The sequence below is a fragment of the Nyctereutes procyonoides genome, unplaced genomic scaffold (assembly GCF_905146905.1).
Source record: "Nyctereutes procyonoides isolate TBG_1078 unplaced genomic scaffold, NYPRO_anot_genome, whole genome shotgun sequence".
Classification (NCBI taxonomy): domain Eukaryota; kingdom Metazoa; phylum Chordata; class Mammalia; order Carnivora; family Canidae; genus Nyctereutes; species Nyctereutes procyonoides.
This window is the reverse complement of record NW_026575148.1, coordinates 7,321,010-7,342,607: the sequence shown is the minus strand read 5'-3', so window position 1 is coordinate 7,342,607 and position 21,598 is coordinate 7,321,010. Positions and strand designations below refer to the sequence as shown.

Genomic DNA, 21,598 nt, shown 5'->3' with positions numbered 1-21,598 from the left:
CAAACAGAGCCATGGCTCAAAACCAAAGACTGAGACTCCCGCACTAGGGTTTCACAGAGAACTTGAGTTGCTGGTTTATAAATACATCATCCCAATAGGAATATGGCAAATGATAATGACTAATGCTTAAGAAATCTGATTTAGGCATGGGCTTCTAATAAGTGCTCAACCCTTCTGGGTCAAGAAACTTCAATGAAAGGGTGGAGAGAGAGAGAGAACCTGCTGTCAGCAAGCTTTCAGAACTGCAACGCAAGCCATTGCATAACCATAGGCTGGATTCGCTGGTTGGTCTCCTTTATTCAGCTTGCTGAGATTATGATATTCTTGTCTTCAAGAATGATTATAGGTTATGAGGCCTACAGGTTCAAAACTGCCCTCTGCGGCTATTTGTAAGTTCCTCCGACTCTTCATTTATTGCCTATTGAGTTCCCTGGTTCTTTGCCGTAGAAGTTCTAGCTTATTCCTTTGACTCAGGGTTTCAATTAGAACTTTACAACAAAAGATGGTTCTTTGTCTTCAAGAGAAGCTGACTCCACAGTGTCAGGTCCTACTGGACTTGAGATGACTCTTCCCTTAATTTCAGTTGATTCATATGTTCAGTGGCTGACTCAGAGGCATGGCTCAATAATGATGACATCATTTTAAACTTATAAAATTTGAAGGCAACCAGGGACAGAAATAGAAGGGAAAACATGTAGAATGGAATGATAGGAATAAAAGGAAAACTGTATAACAAATGAATGACTGCCAGTGGCCCTCTGTCTTGGGATAAAATAGTAACTTTACTAATAATAGCACATAATTTACATGTGAGTAGGGTTTATATAGTCATTATTCCATTTCAATGTCCTTAACAACTCAGCCAACAGTTACAAAAGCTGTAACTCAGAGAACAAGGACCAGCCATGGGCCCCAGCTTAGAAAGTGGGGCATGAGCCAGGGCAGGGCACTAGGCTTTCTTCTCTTGAGGTCTGAGCTTCATACAACACAAAATCTGAAAAGCCCAGAGCCCTTGAGGGTCCTGCTTGAGAAAAACTAATCAAAACACACAAGAACTATGTACTGACTGAAAAAGAGACTAGAAGCAAAACAGTAAACATCAGCACTCCCTGTTCCTCACTGTTTGTTTCTAACACTCACCAAAGATAGAAAAGGCCAGAGAAGAACTGTTGGCCATTTTAAGTGAAAGAAAGGATAATACATAGAGAAGATAGGATTTAGCAAAGTAGAAGTCAAAAACCATTGAGCATCTACTTTAAGTTGTATTTCCATTTTTAACAAGTTTCTTGCTTATCTTTTCAAAGGTTGGGTTTTTGTTCCCATATATGGAAATATTATACACGTATACTCTATTACCCACAAGGCAACAGGACCTATGATACAAATAATGATGTTTTAAATGGTTTTTAAATCCATTTCCTATTTAGTTCTCTGAATAATATCCAATGAAGATTATGTTGGCTTTATTCAAAAATAAGTAAATAACTACATCTCTTGGTTATTTTGTTTCTTATGTTCTCTCATCCAACTACAGGGAAAGCTTGGTGCTCATAAAAAGGGAAAAAAACAAACAACAAAAAGGACGACGGAGGGCCCCGTTGGTCTTTAAGCATTGTGCGTGTGAGCAGTTGCCCCACAGGTTTCCAGATCCTGATTTGAATCTCAGGGGCCAGAGCTGTGCGTGTTCCACAAAAGGCCCTTTGAAACTGTTCCCTTCCTGGTCTGACAAAGCCCTGGATGGCTGACCTTTGAGGGACACACACGTTGGTTTGGGTTGGCCTCTGATCTCCGTGAAGGACTATGAGCCATGCTCATCTGTCTGGGAGCTGCTGCCTACTTCCTCCATTATATTTAGCTCTTCGGTTATTTTCCTAATGAGCTGTCTGTTTGCCTCCAGCCTTCCAGCCAGAAAATGAATGTGTGCAAATTATAAACTAAGTACCCAGTGCTTGAGACCTACGAAGAGCTGTTCTACACATTCTGAAATCCACCCACTCGAGAGTTCTTGCTGGGGCTGTGTCTTTATTCTGTTTGCCCCGTTGGCTGGGCAGGATCACGACCCTCTGGCTTAGAGCCCTACGTTCTCTCAAATGACCACCTCCATAGCTGCCCTTCCCCACAACCGCCCCGCCTTGCTGTCTGCTAAGGTAGCCAAGGGGCAGATCAAGCATGAGCTTACTGTGGTGGCAATTCAAAGAGAAAGGAAAAATTAAACATATTTTAACAAACCAGGTAATGACCACGGGAGAATTTTTCACGATGATGATGTGATTTTGACTAGTCTATTTTGAATTGTGTCTGGTGGGGTGGGAGGAGAACGAATCTATTTTTTATTTGTGGGAACTCTAACCATTAGCCTCTACTTCTAGCATCCCACAGACTGGGTTTTGCCCTGCTCCACTCCTCAGTGAATCTCCCACCCAGAGTTGATGTGACTCAGAGAATTCGATCCTGTTGGAATCCTGTGGGACTAGGTGAGCCTCAAGCTGCCTTAACGTAGACTTTTCAGCTCCTCTCGCTTTAACCTTGCACAGCCCAAATAATTGGAAACTGTAGAAACTCACTACTTTCCATCTTTAAAGCCAAGTGACATTTTTTTGGGTGGTAGTTTGGAATTTTTATTTTCATGGAGTTGATGAACACCAAAATATATACATGGTTATGTCTTCACGGATAGAATATTGCACGACCCACACCTCTCATGTCTTATAAAAGACTTACATGCATATTTTAATTAGGTCCCATTATATAAAATGGACATTGATATTTTTAATTTTAAGACCTAGGAGGTGCTGTGTAATCAAGCTCTCTCTCTAAATCATAAGAAGTAGTTTGCACATCATGGTGGATAAACTCTTTATCAGTATGTCCATGAGAATCAACACAGATGGGCACATGGCTGCTGAGCAGAAGTGGCTTTCTGCTCAAGGTGACACCAAAAGGTTGATTTAGACACCTAGAGAAGATTTGGAGTTGATTTAGCAGCTGTTAGATACTGCCAAGTACTGAGTGCTTGATTTTTAAAAATCTTTATTAAATATATATATTTATGTATATATATTTGCACAAAAAATAAACCACATGGAGAGTGTACATCTTTTAGAGGACTTACATTAGCACTTCTTAGGGGAAAACAAAATGTTACCCAGAGCATTTGAGATACAGTGTAGTTTTTTTTTAAGACTTTATATATAGCTTTTAGAAATAGTTTTGGAAGTAATAAGATTACAGACCAAAAATTTAATGACTTGGTCTGCAGTGACAATTTTAAACTTCTATTTTCAGGGTTCAACCAACCAATACACCCCCTCTCCCCACCTAGACCTGTTTTTCCCCCGGTAACTTTGTGCTGGGCAGGAATGGAGGGACAGAAGTTGCAGGGTCTGCTTGACATTATGTGCCTACTTCTTTTCTAGCCCTGGCAGGAAGAAATCTTGGGGCTTGGGATTTTATAAACATTAGTTTCTTACTCAACGCTCTAGGGAAGGTAAATTCCAAGCCCTGGCAGAGGGGAATACGCCTCCCAATTTCCGAAATTGGACAGTCAGGCCTAGTTTGAACCATGGGCTCCAGCTGCACCAGAGTAAGCCTGGGTGGCCACACTGTGGCCACATCAAAGCAAAACACACATGCAATTTGGGGACATTTGCCCTGCAAGGTTTGATGGGAATGCGAGTGGGAGGAGAGGCAGTGACAGTCCGTACCTCTTAATTCTGGGTGCCCCATCACCCTGGGACCCCCAGGATGAACTGCTTCCCTCTGTGGTCTGGGACTCACTTGTCGAGACAAGAAGCTTGTTCAGCCTCACCCATGAATGAAGAGCAGATGGAGAAGTAAGCCTCACTGACCACTGCTCCCCAGAGTCATTGCTCTCCCACACCCCTCATGGAAAGCTCCCTACTGGGGGAAAAAAAAAATCAATCTTCTGGCCTTTAAATCTGCCTTCTGTCCAAGTCAGAGGTTGCCAAGCACAAAGCACTATGGGGGCTCCTATCGCAAAGCTAACAGGGCCCGAGCCACCGGAAGGAGAGGGCTGCTCTTTAAAAGCTTTTAAATGCTGTTATATTTTTACAACCACTTACTGAAGAGGTGAATTATTTTCTACTCCTCCTTCCCCAGAAGCACAACCATTAAGGTTACCTGGAAACCTGTCCAGGAAGCATGTGGCAAATAGCAACCAAGCAACAGAAACATCCGGATCTGTCCTCTAAAAGGAGATGGTATCAACAAGGTCATATTTGGGTAGAGGTGGACTAGGAAAGTTTATGGGTTTGCACGTCCTGGCTATTTGGGGGGGCTGTTTACACATGCGATTGGGAAGGGAGTTTGTTCTTAGCTTAGCTAAGATGGTCCAAGTTGGAAAAGAGATTTGAGATTGGATGCTCCCCATACTAAAGACCACCCCATGGAAGAAAGAAGCACAAAGAGAACAAAGAGGCATTGGAAGGCACTGCCTCTGATCTAGAACTTCCAGTCCATTAGAGATGTGATGTACACAGAGAATGACCCGAGGGCAATTTTTTTTTTAAGATTTTATTTATTTATTAGAGAGAGAGAGAGCACAAGCAGGAAGAGTGGCAGGCAGAGAGAGAGGGAGAAGCAGACTCCCCTCGGAGCAGGGAGCCCCATGTGGGACTTGATCCCAGGACCCCAAGATCATGACCTGAGCCAAAGGCACACATTTAACTGACAGAGCCACCCAGGCGCCCTTCAAGAACAATTTTTAAGTTTCAGAAGCACGATGACATACCATAAAACAACATCTCCTAGGGAGACAAGACTTCATTCCTAAAGTGATTTCCAATAAGGTCTTGAGAGAACAGCAAAGAAGATGGGAGAAAAGATAGGGTGGGGGCAGCTGACAAGGTATGTTCTCCAGACTTGGGCTCTGAGGACATGAAACAAAATAATGAGAAGAGGGTTGGACAAGAAATTTACAGTGTTGTTTATTTTGATGTTTTAAGTTTCATGACTTTATGGGCAAGAAGGGGAAATGACTCCTCTGTCTCTTCATGACCTTAGCTAGTGGAAAAAAAGCCTTCACATTGTGAAAGCTGGGTTTGGTTTTGTTTTGTTTTTTACTGTTTTTGCTTTTTTTTCTTTTCTCTCTCTCTTTTTTTCTATTTCTAAAGAGCTTATTCCTAATGTGTATTTCATTTCCAACCAACACCCTCTCTATGTCAGATGAGGTGATAAAATTTATAATTATAGAGAAGCAAAGCTGTGACTCAGCTCTTTCACCACGCAGCCTTGCCCACAGACGCGGGGCTTTGGGAACTCCAGCTGGCCTGAAAGCAGCAGCAAGGAGAGGGGACGGTGGAAAAAATGCAGGATGAATACTTGCTGTACCCATTCCCTCTTGCTTTACCCCAGAATATATCCTTCTTCTGCTTCAGCATTAAGAAAGCTAATTAACAAAACTTGTCATTCTGAAAGCTAAGCTATCTGCAAAACCCTGTTTTCTGAAAAACCAGATTTTTTCCCCCAAATAATTGTCCCAATGAGGCAAGCTATGGGACAATTCCTGGGCTTTCCACACTGAGGGCTTTCCGTTCAGTAGCCAGCAGTTTTATCAGGGGCATCTGGGAATCTGCGTGAGTCAGTAAAACACGGCCACGGATACTTGAGCAACCATGGAGAATGAGACACTAAAAATACAGACAGGAAATCTCCGCCACACAAACAATTCCCAGGAAGGGAAAGGGGGCGAGTGATAAAAGCCTGGCTCACATGCCACACACCTCTCAAATTACATAAAACCAGTTCTGTCAACCTGAGAATGCCAAACAATATTCCAGCCAGCCTCTTGGCCAGCGTGTTTCACAAATGTTGGACCCATCAGATACTAGCACTCAGAGAAGAACACTCACCTGAGCACTGGGGGACATGGCCAGGGGCTTGGCCCTCTTGACTTGTAGGAGACACCTCACCTCAGCCCCTCTGAAAATGGAATGAGGCACATATCAGGCCTGCACCTGGTCTTCCCCGCTCACCTCACAAAGGGCATGAGGTGTTTAAAGGCATGAGCTGCCAGCTGGAATCTTCAGTACACCTGTGATATATACCATGGTCTTAAAAAAAATTCACATAAGCCGTCTACAAGTCCTAGCTTCACATTCTCCAAAATGATGTGAATTCACCCTATTTATTCTACAAAGGCCACATAGTAAAAACGCCACACCAACGCATGGTTCTTTGAGTGAATACCTGTTGTTTCTGGCCTTGTTCTTATCTACTGCCCTGATAAATCAGGATCAATCCTAATCTCTTGGCATAGTTCCCCTTTGCATTTGTTTCCCACATAACACACACACAAAAACCTCACAAACTTATAAAGAATCCGAATTCTTTCATTTTCAACTCCAAAACAGGTCTCTGAGTGAGCAAGAACAGGATAGAATTTACATCACAAGCTAAGAATTACTCACGACACTGCATATATCCACGAGAATATATTACAAATACAAGCATCATTCTTCGTGAGTGCCCTAAGGGGTGGGAATGGGGGTGAGTTTATTTGAAATAAGCTAAATAAACTCTGCTGGGCTTGGTTTTCAAAGTGTTTATGCTTTTGTTTGCTGACTCACCTGAAACCTCCATGTCCTTGTGCCTGAGAAGTGCTCAGTGCTTATACTCACGCCCTTCCTGTGGACCCCCACCCAAGTCCACTAAAGCCAGAGTCCATGGGACAGAACCCCTCCCCCCATGAGCCCTGGAAGGAAAAGGGCAATCTAGAGAAACCACAGATTCCCTACCTTCTCCAGGCTCCAAAGATCATTTTTCTCAGCAAAAACCTACGGGAACCAAAAATAAAAAACCAGAAGCAATACATAACTACAAACACAAAAACTTTAACGAGACATAGAGACTTCTGTAGGAGAAGCCTTAGGGGGAAGATTGAGATTCGTGATTTCACAGGGTGTAAAAGGGGATCGGACACCTATAGGAAAAATCCTGGAGAAACAACTAGCCAAGGCCAGGAATGAGGATGTGGGGAACTTCCCCAGAATCTATTTCCCTCTGAATGTGGGAGAAGAGTCAGAGGAACGCGCTGGCAAGAGGCAGGTAAGAGAACCCCCTTTGTATGGCTACCCCAGTACTTCAAGGCCAGGCCAGCTGCTGCTCCCCACCAGACTCCTGCAGGTGAAAGCCTTTCCTGTGCCCCCCTCCTGGCAAGTTACCAAGTTAACTCTCTTCAGGTGCTTCTCCTGAGGTGAGCCCAGGGCATCATTCACACTCCCTGTTCACTTAACTCAAACCCTTCTCAGGCTTTCCAGATCTGTTCTCTCTCCAATTCGAACCCCATCTTGCGTCTCTTCCCCCATACCAAAATTCTGCCATAATCCTTAGAACAGGGAAGCCTGGGTGGCTCAGTAGTTGGGCGCCTGCCTTTGGCCCAGGGCATGATCCTGGAGTCCCAGGATTGAGTCCCACGTCAGGCTCCCTGCATGGAGCCTGCTTCTCCCTCTGCCTGTGTCTCAGCCATTCTCTCTCTGTGTGTCTCTCATGAATAAATAAATAAAATCTTAAAAAAAAAAATCCTTAGAACAGATCAACTCCAGTCATCTCCATTTTTTTCTAGGTGCTGGAGGGGGTGGACAACAACTCTGGGCAGGTCCCCTCAGTACACTCCCTCCTCACTCGCATTTCTTGCTCCCCCTCAGACCAAGTCACCGTCTGCAAGAACAACCCCCTCCTGGGCTTCCCTCCAGGATAACATTTTACAAGTTTCCCTTGAATTTCTAAAGGGCGTGCTTTGGGACGCATAAATAATATACCAGGCAAACCTACTTTCGGAGCTTAGGGCGACGACGACGACGACGACAACAACAACATCTCAGAATACAAATCTGTCACGAGTGGGTTTATAAAGATAAAAGTGCTCCTGAGATAGTGCAGTCTCTTGAGTGAGCACAAGTAGAGCTGGTGCCCCCGGGGTCAAGCGCGGGCCCAAAGCGCGGGCCGCCGTTGACGCAAACTGCGTCTGAGGCAGGGCCGCGGCCCGAGGCGTCGCAGCGACCCCTGGGGCCTGGAGACGGGCCCGACCCGGCGGTGAGGCGGCCGGCAGGACGCTTCGCTCGGCCCTGGGCGCCCCGCGGGTCTCGAGCCTCTGACGGAGGCCCCAGGGCCGCGGCCTGCCGGGAGCCTGGGCCGCGCGGTGCGCAGCGCCCCCTGCCGGGCGCCCCCTCACGCAGCGCGGGCCCGCGGCGGCGGCGGGAGCAGCAAAGCCCGGTCGGTGGCCCCGCCCTCGAGGGCACTCGCGACCCCCTCTTCCCTGCAGAGCGCGCGGTGTCCAGGTATACGGGGGGGCGTCGGGGGTCAGGGGGCGCCCGGGGGGGGCCTCTCAAAGGGAGGAGGGTGTCACGGTCGCCCCCGCCCGTGCCGGCTGCGCAGCGAGCTCCCAGCTGACAGACCCGCCGCCGCGAACGCGCCCATTTAACCTCCTGCCCGGTGCACGTCGCTAGAGGTCGCGGCCTGGCTCCCCTGGAGGAATCGCTCATAACCTGACCACGTCGCGGGAGGACCAGCAAACTAAGGCGTTTTCCCCGCTTTCGAAAGACGTCGCCCCCACGGAAGCAAAGCCTCGCCGTCCGTGGGCGGCGGGGTGGAGGCCGCGACCCGGGGCCGAGAAATCCAAGAAACGGGAACACTCGCACCTCAACGCCTGCCCGGCCGGGGCGGGCCTGTCGGAAAACTCAGACGAACCTGGCGCGTGGGCTCCTGTCGCCTGCTCCTTGGCTCTTCGGAGCCAGGCGCGCGCGTGGCACAATTATGAGGTGACTCTCCCTCCCTCAGAGGTCCGCGACCTGAAGCCGTGGGCACTTGGGGAGGCAGGAGGCCTGCAAGACCTGAGCAGAGGCGCTCCCGGGGAAGGCTGCCCCCTCGCCGTGTCGTGTGCAAGCGTTTGCGGCCAGCTCTGGGGATCCAGTGACCCACAGCCCGAGCCTCCGGGACTTTCCTGGCGGCCGGAGAATCAAGGCAGCAGCGTGGTGAGGCCCTACTATGCCAGGCGGCAGGCTAAGTGCCTTTTCTTTCCTCATCTAGTCCTCACCAGGGCCCTAGAAGAGCCGGCACTCTGCTTAGTCAGCCCTGCTTTACACAAGTGGAAACTGAGGCCCAGAGAGTTTAAGCAGCCTGAGGTATGAGGATAGGACTCAAACCCAAGTCTCTGTGGCCCAGAGACGACGCTCCTGATGCTCGCTGCTTCCCAGCTGGTAGCTACGCGTTGCTAGGCCGTGAACTATAGTATATTTTACTTGTTATTTCAAGGCCAAAATGACTCATCAGCCACATGACTACACCACCCATTTTCACTGACCCCTCGAGTATGAAAGCAGGACTTGAAGAGCTTTCGTTCACTTTGTTTGGAGCCAGGATGACAGACCAAGAGTGGTTGGAACACACAGTGCTAGGTCAGAGGTCAGGGGACAGACCTGGGCTCTCCCGGCAAAAACAAACAAGGCTCTGGGTGCCATGGTGGGGGGCGGGGGTCACAGGCTGGGGGTTGCGCTGTGCCTTGGACCAGATATGAAAAGTGGCTTGCCCCATCCTGGGCAGCTGGGGCTGGTGAGGGAAACGCCGTCCTGGATCCAGCTTCCAGTTTGCCACATACCAGCTGTGAGCCTGTGGCACAGACGTGAAGGGCAGCCTGTGGCAGCGCCGTCTCTGAGAACTTCAGATCCGGCCAGAGCTTCTCACTGTGAAGTGGCGATAATGACATCCATGCGAAATTGTTGTCAGGAAACGTGACTCAGGGTGGGAGAAAGTGCTGTTATTCTCCAGGGTCCTTTTTTCCTTTTTTTTTTTTAAGGTTTTATTTATTTATTCATGAGAAACACAGAGAGGCAGAGACATGGCAGAAGGAGAAGCAGGCTCCATGCAGGGAGCCCGATGTGGGACTCGATCCCAGGACTCCAGGATCACGACCTGAACCGAAGGCAGACGCTCAATCACGGAGCCACCCAGGCGCCGCAGGACTCCAGGGTTCTGCAGATATAGCTGGAGGGTTATCAATTTCACATTAAAAACAAAAACAAACAAATGTATTAATTTTGGCATGCACTTTTATGAGAAATAGTAAACAGATAGTATCTGTGGAGTCTCTTGCCCTCTGGTAAAAACTTTTGGACAGTTACAAAGTTTGAGGTTTCTGAGAGGCAGCGTGACCTGCCCAGTACCCAGAGTGACATGTTGACCAAAGCCGTCCCACACAGCCCAAGTTCACTTCTACCAACAGCAGCGCTACTGTCCCTATTGGGCCAACCAGCCCTGAAAGCAAAGAGCAAGTAGTGCCAGGTTTACATATAGAGGCTGTGAGGAGTGCAGGAGGGAGGAAGGCGAGAGAGGAGTGAATCCTGGAGCCCAGGATTATTCATGAGAGACATAGAGGCAGAGACACAGGCAGCGGGAGAAGCAGGCTCCATGTAGGGAGCCCGACGTGGGACTCGATCCTGGGTCTCCAGGATCAGTCCCTGGGCTGAAGGCAGCGCTAAACCGCTGAGCCACCCGGACTGCCCGAGCCCAGGCCTCCTGTGGAAGCAGGGCACCAAGGGCCCTCCGGCCTCTTTCTCCCTGGCCTCCTGAGAAGGCCCATCCTCCCCCTGCGGCCCCGCTGGCACTCTGGGTGGCACAGGCCTCAAGCCTTCAGACAAAGGCCTTCTGTCTAGGAGGTGCTGGGAAACGCCACACAACACAACACATTTCTTTCTAAATTGATTGTTTTTCCTAAAAGCTATCTAAGTCCTGGAAAGCCATTTCCATGAGCTGATTTTAAAATACCTTATTATGGTATGTGAAAAACCGTCAACAGCCTGAGTGTCTAGCATTAGGGGAATGGCGAAGGACAGGCTGGGGTATTCCATGACGTCCATGGGAGTTCATGAACACACACAGAGAAGTGCCCTAAAGTAAAGGAAGGCTTGGGTGGGGCTCTAACAGAAAAGCAGAGAAAGAAGCTGCAGGCAGAAGTGTCTTCTGGTGGCATCTGATCAGCATTGAGCCTAAGGGTGTGATGCAGTAGTGGCGGATACATGGTCTTTTGCATTTGTCAAAACCCACGGAACTGTATAACACAACGATAAACCTTAATATAAAAAAGGGATTTCAGCTAATAATAGTGTTTAGGGGCACCTGGGTGGCTCAGCCGGTTAGGCAGCTGCCTTCGGCTCAGGTCATGATCTCAGAGTCCTGGGATCGAGCCCCAACATCGGGCTCCTTGCTCAGCAGGGAGTCTGCTTCTCCTTCTCCCCCTTTCCCTGCTCATGCTCTCTCTCGCTCACTCTCTCTCTCAGAAAAATAAGTAAAATCTTTTTTTTAAAGAGCGTTTAAATATTGGCTCATCACTTATAACAGCTGTGCCACCTAATGCAGGATATTAATAACAGGGCAAGGTGTGTGCAGGGAAGGAGTTTATATGGGAAGTATTTGTAATATCTGTCCAATTTTTCTGTGAACCTAAAACGGTTCTAAAGAATGAAGTCTTTTACTTTTGTTAACAAACTAAAAATAAATGAATGAAAAACCAGAAGGAAATAATCAAAATGCTAACAGTCCTGGTTTTTGGATGATGAGATTATGACTAATTTCTTTTTTTGTTTTTACTCTTCAAATTTTCTACATTCTTGTTTTGTCTGTTTTTCCTTATGCATCACTTTGCCAACCAGGTAAAACAAATGTACAGTTTTTAAAATCTTGCCTGGGGGGCAGCCCGGGTGGCTCAGCGGTTTAGCGCCACCTTCGGCCCAGGGCTTGATCCTGGAGTCCCCGGATTGAGTCCCACGTCGGGCTCCCTGCATGGATCCTGCTTCTCCCTCTGCCTGAGTCTCTGCGCCCACCCCCCCCCCTCTGTCTCTCATGAATCAATAAATAAAATCTTTTAAAAAAAATCCAGCTACCCTACTGGAGAGTCCATGTGGGGATCACATGGAGAGGGAGATGAGCCCAAATGAGCCCAGCCTTCCAGCCACCCCTGCCAAAGAAGCAGACAAATACATGGAGCCATACTGAACTATCCAGGTCAGATCAGCCACCATCTGGATGTCCTGAAGGAAGGACCTCAGTTGACTCCACATAGAGAATCACTCAGCTAAGCCCTGCCTAAATTCCCAACTCAAAAAATCGTGAAATACGATAAAATGGTTGATTCAGTCACTAAGCTTTGGGGTAGTTCATTATGAAATAATAGATCACTAGAACAGCTCTTAATAAATGTTTGTTGCACTACAAAAAAAAATAAATGTTTGTTGCTGGATGGATGGATGGATGGATGGACGGACAGATGGATGAAGGACCATTGTATTTCCTAGAGAAATGATGCCCAGAGAGCTAAAGAAAGTTGTCAAAGCTACCACGGTGCACGTTTGTCATTCACCCTCCTCCAGGATCTGAACCTCCTTCTTTTGGAGAATCCCCTCCCATCTGAATGTGGCTGGAATACAAGAGTCTAGGTCGGAAGTAGGTTACTTCATTTGTTAACTACATCCAGGACTGCTGTGAGAAGTCTGCTGTCATCTGACTCTTGCTCCTTTAAAAGATGGTTTCTTTCTCTCTAGCAGCTTTTGGACTTTGCTATATGAAACTTAAATGCTCTAAAATTTGTCTAGATATGGGTTTTTCTGTGTCTCTCTGTGTGGTACACCACAAATCTAGTCAATCTGAGAACTTTTGAAGTTCTTTAATTCTGGGAAATGTACCTCCATCATTTCCCCAAACATTTCCTGTATTTGGTTTTTAGTTTTCTCTTTCTCTGGGACTTCTGTGATCTGGATGTTAGCGTCTCTACTTCTTTCCTCTTTATATCTTAATTTTCTTTTTATATTATTGTCTCTTTCTCCTTTCTTGTTCCCTTCTGGGAAAGTTCCCTTAACCTTATCTAGTTCATCCTTCAACCATATTTATCCTACTAATTATCTTATATATTGTGTTCTTTATTTCAACTATTGTATTTTAATACTTACTAGTTCCACTTAATTCTTCCTATGATCTCCTATGCTAGTTTCAAGTTACTAATATAGGGGCACCTGGATGGCTCACTGGTTGAGCATCTGCCTTGGGCTCAGGTCATGATCCCGGAGTCCTGGGATCAAGTCCCACATTGGGCTCCCCACTGAGAGCCTGCTTCTCCCTCCGCTTATGTCTCTGCCTTTCTCTGTCTCTCAGGAATAAATAAAGTCTAAAAAAAAATCATTTATATATTCTCATTTTCTTTAGGATATTTATCTCAAGCTCATTTTATATCCTCATTCTGTTCATTCTAATATTTTTGCTTGCACAGTACGTATTCTCCAATTTGGGGTACTTTCTGTCCTTTGAGCCTGTACTGAAAGGGGGAATCAGCTCCTCTCTGATACTGCACATTAGAAAAAGAGTTTAAGGAAAGGGAGGTGATGCACTCAAGCACTAGAATCATTGCTCCTATTCCCATTTGCAACACCTTTATGAAGAAGCACTATGGAGGCAGGTAGTTTGTTCATAATTTTTAAAATCTATGTTTCTTTCTTGCTTTTGTAGTTTTTTCAGTATTGATCTGGGGACAGGAGCTGCAGCCATGTCAGTTGGGCAATTGTCAGGAAGTACAGATTCCAAATAAATAATTAATTTCAACTAAAAGGACAAAGAGAAAAAGAGGAACTCACATGTGAAGCAAAATTGGTTCCCAGCTTGTGGGGGACCTGGATTGTTGGCTTTGAGTGTCCCTACTATCGTCTTTGCCATATAGTCACCCAGTGGTCCTTTTAGCTGACCTGCAGAAGCAGGTGAGCTGGCCACAAAGCAGTGGCAACTAGGGTCTTGGCCTCAAGTGATCCTGTCACATTTGTGTTTGAAGTTCCTACAGCACTCAGAGGTGGATTCAAAATTGCCTAAGACCTGTCTTCTTTGGTTATTTCAAACATGTACCAAAATGGCCAGAGCAAGTAGGAAAAGAAGGTGGACTGTCAGCTTTGGGGTGGACTTCACCAAGGAAAGCCCAGATTGGCTGCTGCCACTGTAGCGGTGATGGGCCAGGTGGACAGGGACAGGACACAGAGTTTCAGGTTACACAGAACAGCAGGTCTCAGAAACAATAGGGCCTTGTTCTGTACCACTTACTGAGAAGTGTCCTCGGTGTCTCTTTGCTCTGAGAAAGTCATTTCCTTGGTAACAAAGGCACGTCCTTGTGTGCTGTGCTGGGAGTCTACAGCAAAAGGCCAAGGCCATGGCGTGTATGCGCATTGCACTGAGCTCTTGAAACAGTTTTTTTTTGCAGATGCTTATATATCAATAAACTACCTTTTAACCCTGTTTCCTTAAAGAGTTCAGAGTTATAATTTTTTCTGACTCATAGTCCATAAGTTAGAAAGAATCAGAGTGACAAATCTTTTGAATGTCAGCATCTGAGCCTAACTAACACCTGAATGTTTCAGCTTCATCCCCACTGGTCAGGCTCAAAATCTTACTAGCCATTCCTCTCAATGCCATTGAAGATTCCTGTTCCTGACCCTGAATTCCACATCATACTTACAATTTTTTTTTTTAAGAGAGAGAGAGAGAGAGCACACGAGATTGCATGCATGCATGTGCGGGGTAGGAGGAGTGGGGGAGCAAGCGGCAGGGGACAAGGAGAGAAAGAATCTTAAGCAGGCTCCACACCCAGCATGGAGCCCAACGCAGGGGTGTGTCCCAAGACCTAGAGATCATGACCTGAGCCAAAATCAAGAGTTGTATGCTTAATGTATCCTAAGCCACACAGGCAACTCATGCTTATAAATTTTAAATTTGAGTTAGAAGCATTCTATCATCTAAAGTCTATGCATTGTTATTCATGTACACTCTTACAGAGATATAATTAAGATATCTCAGTGATATGTTGTTATACACAAGACACCAGTTGAGTGAATAAGATATAATATTTGTCACATAGCAGCGCTTTACATACACTAATTTATTTGTGCCTATCAACAAGTAAAACACAGACCATCAAACGTAACGGGCAACTGGCTGGCTCAGTGAGCATGTGACTCTTTTTTCTTTTTAAGATTTATTTTTTAATTTAATTTTTTAAATATTTTATTTATTTCTCATGAGAGACACAGAGAGAGGCAGAGACATAGGCAGAGGGAGAGGCAGGTTTCATGCAGGGAGCCCGATGTAGGACTGACTCCCAGGACCCTGGGAATCACACCCTGAGCCAAAGGCAGACACTCAACCACTGAGCCACCCAGGCATCCCAAGATTTATTTATTTGAAAGAGAAATAGCATGCCCAAACACATGAGCAGAGAGAGGCAGAGGGAGAGGAAGAGAGTCTCAAGTAGACTCCCCACTAAGTGTGGAGCCTAATGCAGGGCTTGATCCCACAATCCTGTTATCATGACTTAAGATGAAACAAGAGTCAGAAACTCAACCAACTCAGCCACCCAAGTACCTTGAGCATGTGACGCGTCATCTAGAGGTTGTAAGTAAAAGCCCCACGTTGGATGTAGAGATTAGAGATTACTTAAAAATAAAATCTTTTAAAAATGTTTTTACAAAGAAGACCATCAAAGGTAATAAATAAGTGGAGAAGAGATGGAGAGATTGATGGACGAATGGATGAGTAGATAAAAATAAAAGTTAAGTCTATTGATTTGCCAGACAAAGGAACACAGTCTAGTGAAAAAAATTCACTGAGTAAGAGTTCACTGATAGGAAAAAGAGTATTTAAAGTCCTGGGGTAGGGAGCTGTTCACATGGTTCTTGCTAAATAAGGACTGAAATCTAATACCCTGGAGAGGACATAAGGAGTCCACGGGGTTTAAACCCCACAATTGGCTAAAACAAACCTTACTGCTCATTATTTAGGAAAGGCTTCCGTTAGGAGCACTAAGAAGAATCTAGGGTCTCAGGGTCAATACAAGGTCACGGTGCTTTATCAGCTCCATCTGGCCTTTGGTGACAAAGACATTTGTCATTGTGATCCCTTCTGGGCAAGCACTGCTATAAGCAGAAAATTTCCCTTTACATTCGTCACCACAGCCTTTAATAGAGTGCAGGTATTCTTAACCCCACTTTACAGAGCAGTAGATGAAGACACAGGAAATGTTAAGTAATCTGCCCAAGGTCAAGATAGAATTTGAACCTGAGCAGGGGAGTTCAGAGCCCACCCTTGAACCTGATCAGGGGAGTTCAAAGCCCACCCTTGTAACCCTTCAACTGCTGAGCACAGGTCTAACATCAATATCGATATATGTTGCTTATTTAAAATAATTCAAGCTATTTAAATTATATTTATCAAACTTATTTCCCCATTTCTCCTAAATTAAGTGGACAAATAGTAAGTCAAAGAGTACCACAATTAGTACTACAACTACACACTAGGTTTAACTTGAGATCTGCCTTTAACCTTGGCAAACTGCTTTGTACATGTTGAATATTTTATGAAGAAAAGATGCAAAAGTGAAGCATCTCTTGGAGTTAGGGAAAAGCTACATTGTTTTTTCTCATTTGGGGAGATTTAATTTTGAGAAATGGGCAATCTCTGATAAATCTGACAACTGAGAAAGTTGGCTAAGCGGCCTAATGGAGTTTTTTAACTCCAAAGGAGTATCACCCAAAATAATGTAATGTGACTTTCACCTCACCAGTGAAAATTGATAAAAAGGCAATTCCAAAAGAGAAGTTCCCAAATTTTAAAGATCAGTGATATGGCATTGGAATACATGAACTACCTCCCAAGATGATTATTTTAACAATAATTATTAGGTGTACATAGGTCAGTGTGTTTATTGCAAAACTCTGTATGATGCAGCATAAGTGATACCTCATATGTACCCCAAATTTAAACATACAGACAACTGCATGGCTTCCCTTCTTGCCAAGCCTATGGGTTACAAACCCAAATATAGAGTGTAGAGTAAGATTTCATTAGGAGAAAGAGTTCTGGGGCCAAGAAAACCATAAGTACAGGACTATGGCATCTTTGAGGCTTTTTACAACACAAAGATTCTCAAATTCAGTATTTCAAAAGAGCTTCTGGCAGCTTGAATTATTTTTCAGCAATGAATTCACACTGAATCAGCTATATTCTTTCTCTAAATTTCTCTTGTAAGTGATGATAATCATTTATAGGCTTGTATTAAGAATCTTGTCACTGAGAACTCTTTCCTTACACTCATTAGCACTGAGCTCCAGGCAACTGAATTAACTAGCTTGGAAAGTACCTTGGACTCCCACTTCACCAGGATGCAAATAACCAGAGAGCTCAGAAAACCAGATTTATTTTCTGCACACTGCTTTTCTAGAAGGAAGTGAAAAATGACAATATTATGACTATTGTTAATACTGTTACTACTAATAATCATAATAATAGCTACTATAATTGATAAATACTACTAAAGACTTCACATTTAGTTTTCTTCTTTATTTGGATTTGTAACGTGTTACTTGCCAGAATGTAAAGGGTATAGAAGAAAACACAGCATCAACAAATTAAATGTCTCTGTGTGTGTGTGTGTGTGTGTGTGTGTGTGTGTGTGTTTTCTTTCGATTCCTTTCCCCAGTCCCTTGGTCTCTCTCCCCAGAGACCACCACAATGATTAGTCCAGGATAACAAAACAAGTATGTATCGCTATCCCGTCAATAATATATATACAGATATATGCATTAAAATATGTGTGTACAGTATACATGTATGTGTATATGTATTTCCATACACGAATATTTTTTCTGTTTCCCATGTGAAATACAGTATTCCAGTGATGTCTTCTTTCTTTTAATATCTCTTAGTCAGTTCTTTTATTTTTTTTCCTGGTAGGATTTATTTATTTATTTATTCATTTATTTATTTATTTTTAAAGATTTTATTTATTCATGAAAGACAGAGAGAGAGAGAGACAGAGAGAGAGAGAGGCAGAGACATAGGCAGAGGGAGAAGCAGGCTCCGTGCAAGAAGCCCAAACGGGACTCGATCCCGAGTCTCCAGGATCACGCCCTGGATGGAAGGCAGGGGCCAAACCACTGAGTCACCCAGGGATCCCCTATTTATTTATTTTAGAGAGAGAGTGAGAGCGAGCAAGCATGTGAGCAGGGGCAGGGAAGGGGCAGAAGGAGAGAGTATCTAAGTAGACTCCTCAATGAACACATAGCCTGACGTAGGGCTTGATCTCAAGACCCATGAGATCAGGACCTGAGCTGAAACCAAGCCAGTTCTTTATGTCAGCCTCTTTCTTTTAATGGTTGCATGGTATATTATTTCTGGATGTATACGTTTTTAGAAAATAGAAACTTAGATGGGATAAAAAGTTTTTTATAGATTTTTTCCAATCTGTTACATTTATAGCACTCTATCATAATAACTAGTGTGCTTTATGATGACACTCATCCCTGTTGGAATCATTAAGAAAAAAACTAAAATTATGTTTATGTTGGTATAGTCTAGTATGTTTATTGTAATTTTGCTTAAAATCATATTCCCCCTAGTATTCAAAGATCTGAATACTATTCACCCTACTATCCACCCGTTGGAAAGAGCACTGCTAGTCCTTCAGCACACACACTCTTCCTCACTCCCCACTAGATGGTGCTCACACACTAATGTCTCTACCTCGGCCTCGGGGACCCTTTCACTCTACACACTGTCCTAGGTTAGGCCGGACGCTGGACAAGGCCAGACTTGAATGAAATTGCACCATGTGAAGTATGTTTCTAAGCCCAGTAAAATGTCCCTAGATCCACAGAGTAAGGGCGAGAGCGGTAAGGCGCTCCAGTCAGAAAAGCAGAAGTCTACTCACAGTGGTGAGGAAATGACTAAGGCGGGTGGGGTACAAGTGACTGGCCCGGTGTTTTCCTCCTGGTGATGCTTCCAGTGATAGCCTAATCTCCCACTCCGGGGACTGGCCCTGTGATGCTGAAAGGCCAGTACCCAGCTCACAGAGACATCCTCCACGACCTTCCTACTACCTCAGCCTGGCCAGCACGTGCACTGGGGAAAGAGGGTCTGGGCAAAGGACCAGTGTGGGGGCCTCCTGCCTGCTGGCCCTGCTTCCCCCTGGTATGTGCCCTGGGGTAGCAGCTCGGCTTCTGCTAGTACAGGCAACTTGCCACAAAGGGCAAAACTCCAGACTTCCCAGGCTATGAACAAAGCTCCTCTCCCCATTTCCTGGAGTTCTTTCCACTCCATTCAGTTTCTGAAGTAACTTTTGAGCCACTTCCCAAAAGAAACACAAGGATATACCAGCTTCACAAAGAGACAAATCCCCATCTCTAGGTCAGTTTATAAACATGGGCCAGGGTGCATGTGGCATGCTCCCAAATGCTACAGTACCCACAAAAAGTGTGCCATCGTAGCGCCAAACTGTCATGGCGCTTCAAATGACCAAAGTGTCATGTCTAGAGCTGAAAAGACCTTGGCAAACATCTGGGGGCCCCAGAGGGCGTTCCAAAAGTCCCTAGAGCCCTAGGCCTTCAGGAAGTTACATCAGGGGAATCCCTGGGTGGCTCAGTGGCTTAGTGCCTGCCTTTGGCCCAGAGCGTGATCCTGGAGTCCCGGGATCGAGTCCCATGTCGTGCTTCTGCGTGGAGCCTGCTTCTCCCTCTGCCTGTGTCTCTGCCTCTCTCTCTCTCTCTCTCTCTGTCTCTCATGAATAAATAAATAAAATCTTTAAAAAAAAAAAAAAAGTTACATCAGGATTCCCCTGTGAGGCTGAGCTCTGCACAAGCTATATTTGAACCAAAAACCCTTCCAGTTGTTTCTGTTATTTTTCAGCTGGAACACCACTGGTCTAATCCAAACTGTTCACTTTACAAATGAGAACCCTGAAGCAGGCTGGGGACTTTCCCTAAGACATACACAGTGGAGACCAGTTTGAATATGATAAAGAAGGAAGAACAAGCAATGAAAAAGAACCACATTTCAACTGGCCAGTGGATTAGAAAAGAATATTTGTCAAGCCAGGTGAACCTAACAGCAGTGTTATATTTGCTTCTCAGGTTCAATTAAGAGATACACTTCCTCTTACCAGAGACACAGATGTGGAGCAAGACATATTTCATACTTACTAAACCCCAAGCCCACACCCACTGAAAAGTAACAGAATGCTCCTATCATTGCCCAGATGCATTTTTTTTTTCTTTTCCATCTCCTCACTCACTCTCTCAAAGCCATTTCCTACTCTTTGTCAAAACAGAGTCAAGAAAGAGGCAACACTCCCTCCTGCGAGCCTGATCCAAGTCTGATCAAGGCCTGGATCCAGACTTGGCAATGGAAACACTGGTAGATGTTGACAAAAAAAAATCCTCTCTCTTTGTCAACTTTTTTTTTTCTCTTTCTCACCAGCTTCTGTTTCCCCTTATTCTACAAATGTGAAATCCATTTCAGACTAGCCTCAGGAACTTGAGTCAAGAGGGGAGTTGGGAAAACCAAAAGCAAGCATGAAAGATCAAGTCTTAAAAAGTGGTGGGAAATTATCCAGGTCACAAGGAAGAGGACACTATTGCTTTCCTACTCCCCTGGGGAAGAGGAAACAGGAGGTGCCCTCTCACTTCCCTGCTGTATTCAGGTGAAGGAAGCCCATCTCAAACCAAGTTAAGCAAAAAAGGGCACCGATTAGCCCAGGCAATGGAAAGGTCCAGAGGCGGATCATGTTTAACTAGAGGCAGGGGTTCAAGTAACAACACCACCACCAATAAACAGGTATCTATTTCTCCGTCCTTTGTGTGCACTTTTTTTTTAAAGACTGATTGATTGATTGATGATAGACATAGAGAGAGAGGCAGAGACACAGGAGGAGGGAGAAGCAGGCTCCACGCCGGGAGCCCGACGTGGGACTTGATCCCAGGACTACAGGATCAGGCCTCGGGCCAAAGGCAGGCTCTAAACCACTGAGCCACCCATGGATCCTCTGTGCACTTTATTCTTTCCACCACCTCATCCTCACTTGGACTTTCCTAAAGGGAAGGCCACATGTCAACAGTTGCAGGCATACAAATGTAAAGCCTCTCAGGAAGAGAACACCCGTGTCCTACCGGCTCCCAGTACGGGGAGTTGCACCTCACTGGCTTGGATGGTATCGTGCACCTGTCTTTGAACACACTGGTTTGGTTCCAATGGGCCAGCCTGGGTCACACGCCCACCCCTGGCATTGGGATTTGAGAACTAACCAGAGGTCACGTCCTACCAGAACGGAGTCGTAAAGGACAGAAGCCAAACAAAGGGCCAAGGGGCGCTCTCCCAAAGGGAAAGACAGGTTCTGGTGCTGGAAGAAGAGACATGGGGCAGCCAAAAACCCTACCCGTGCCCAGGGCTGCTGCTCTCAGTGCTGACAGATCTGCGTCCCCGGGACCTCTGGCAGTCTGGGGGTCAGGCTGACAGCAGGAGCTGTCAGGTGAGCTCCCCGGGCCACTCAATTATGTGCTCGGCAAACAAATGTTCGTTTGCAGTAAGTTCTGAACTCGGACTGAGCTCACGCAGGGAGTCCTAATTGGGTAAAGTGGCTTCCAGGAGCCCCCGTGTCAGGAAGTACCGCAGGCTGACCAAGGCCCCAGGGCCTTCTTTTGAGCCTTGGCTGATTATCAGCTATTTTTTTCTTCCTTCCTGCAGACCCTGGGTCACCAGCTGCTTTGTTTTTCTGTCTACTTTGTTTCCT

The 21,598-nt window shown here is 45.6% G+C and overlaps 1 protein-coding gene across 1 annotated transcript; it reads left to right on the top strand.

Annotated features, from left to right (window-relative positions):
• Nucleotides 1-6,705: 6,705 nt before the first annotated feature.
• LOC129501632 (uncharacterized) lies at nucleotides 6,706-13,377 on the top strand. The gene is made up of 6 exons (XM_055312796.1): nucleotides 6,706-6,726; nucleotides 6,919-7,065; nucleotides 7,805-7,859; nucleotides 7,994-8,297; nucleotides 8,468-9,140; nucleotides 9,812-13,377. Exons 1-6 carry the CDS (start codon nucleotides 6,706-6,708, stop codon nucleotides 9,830-9,832), a joined length of 1,221 nt encoding a protein of 406 aa, XP_055168771.1. The 3' UTR covers nucleotides 9,833-13,377.
• The last annotated feature ends 8,221 nt before the right edge of the window (nucleotides 13,378-21,598 follow it).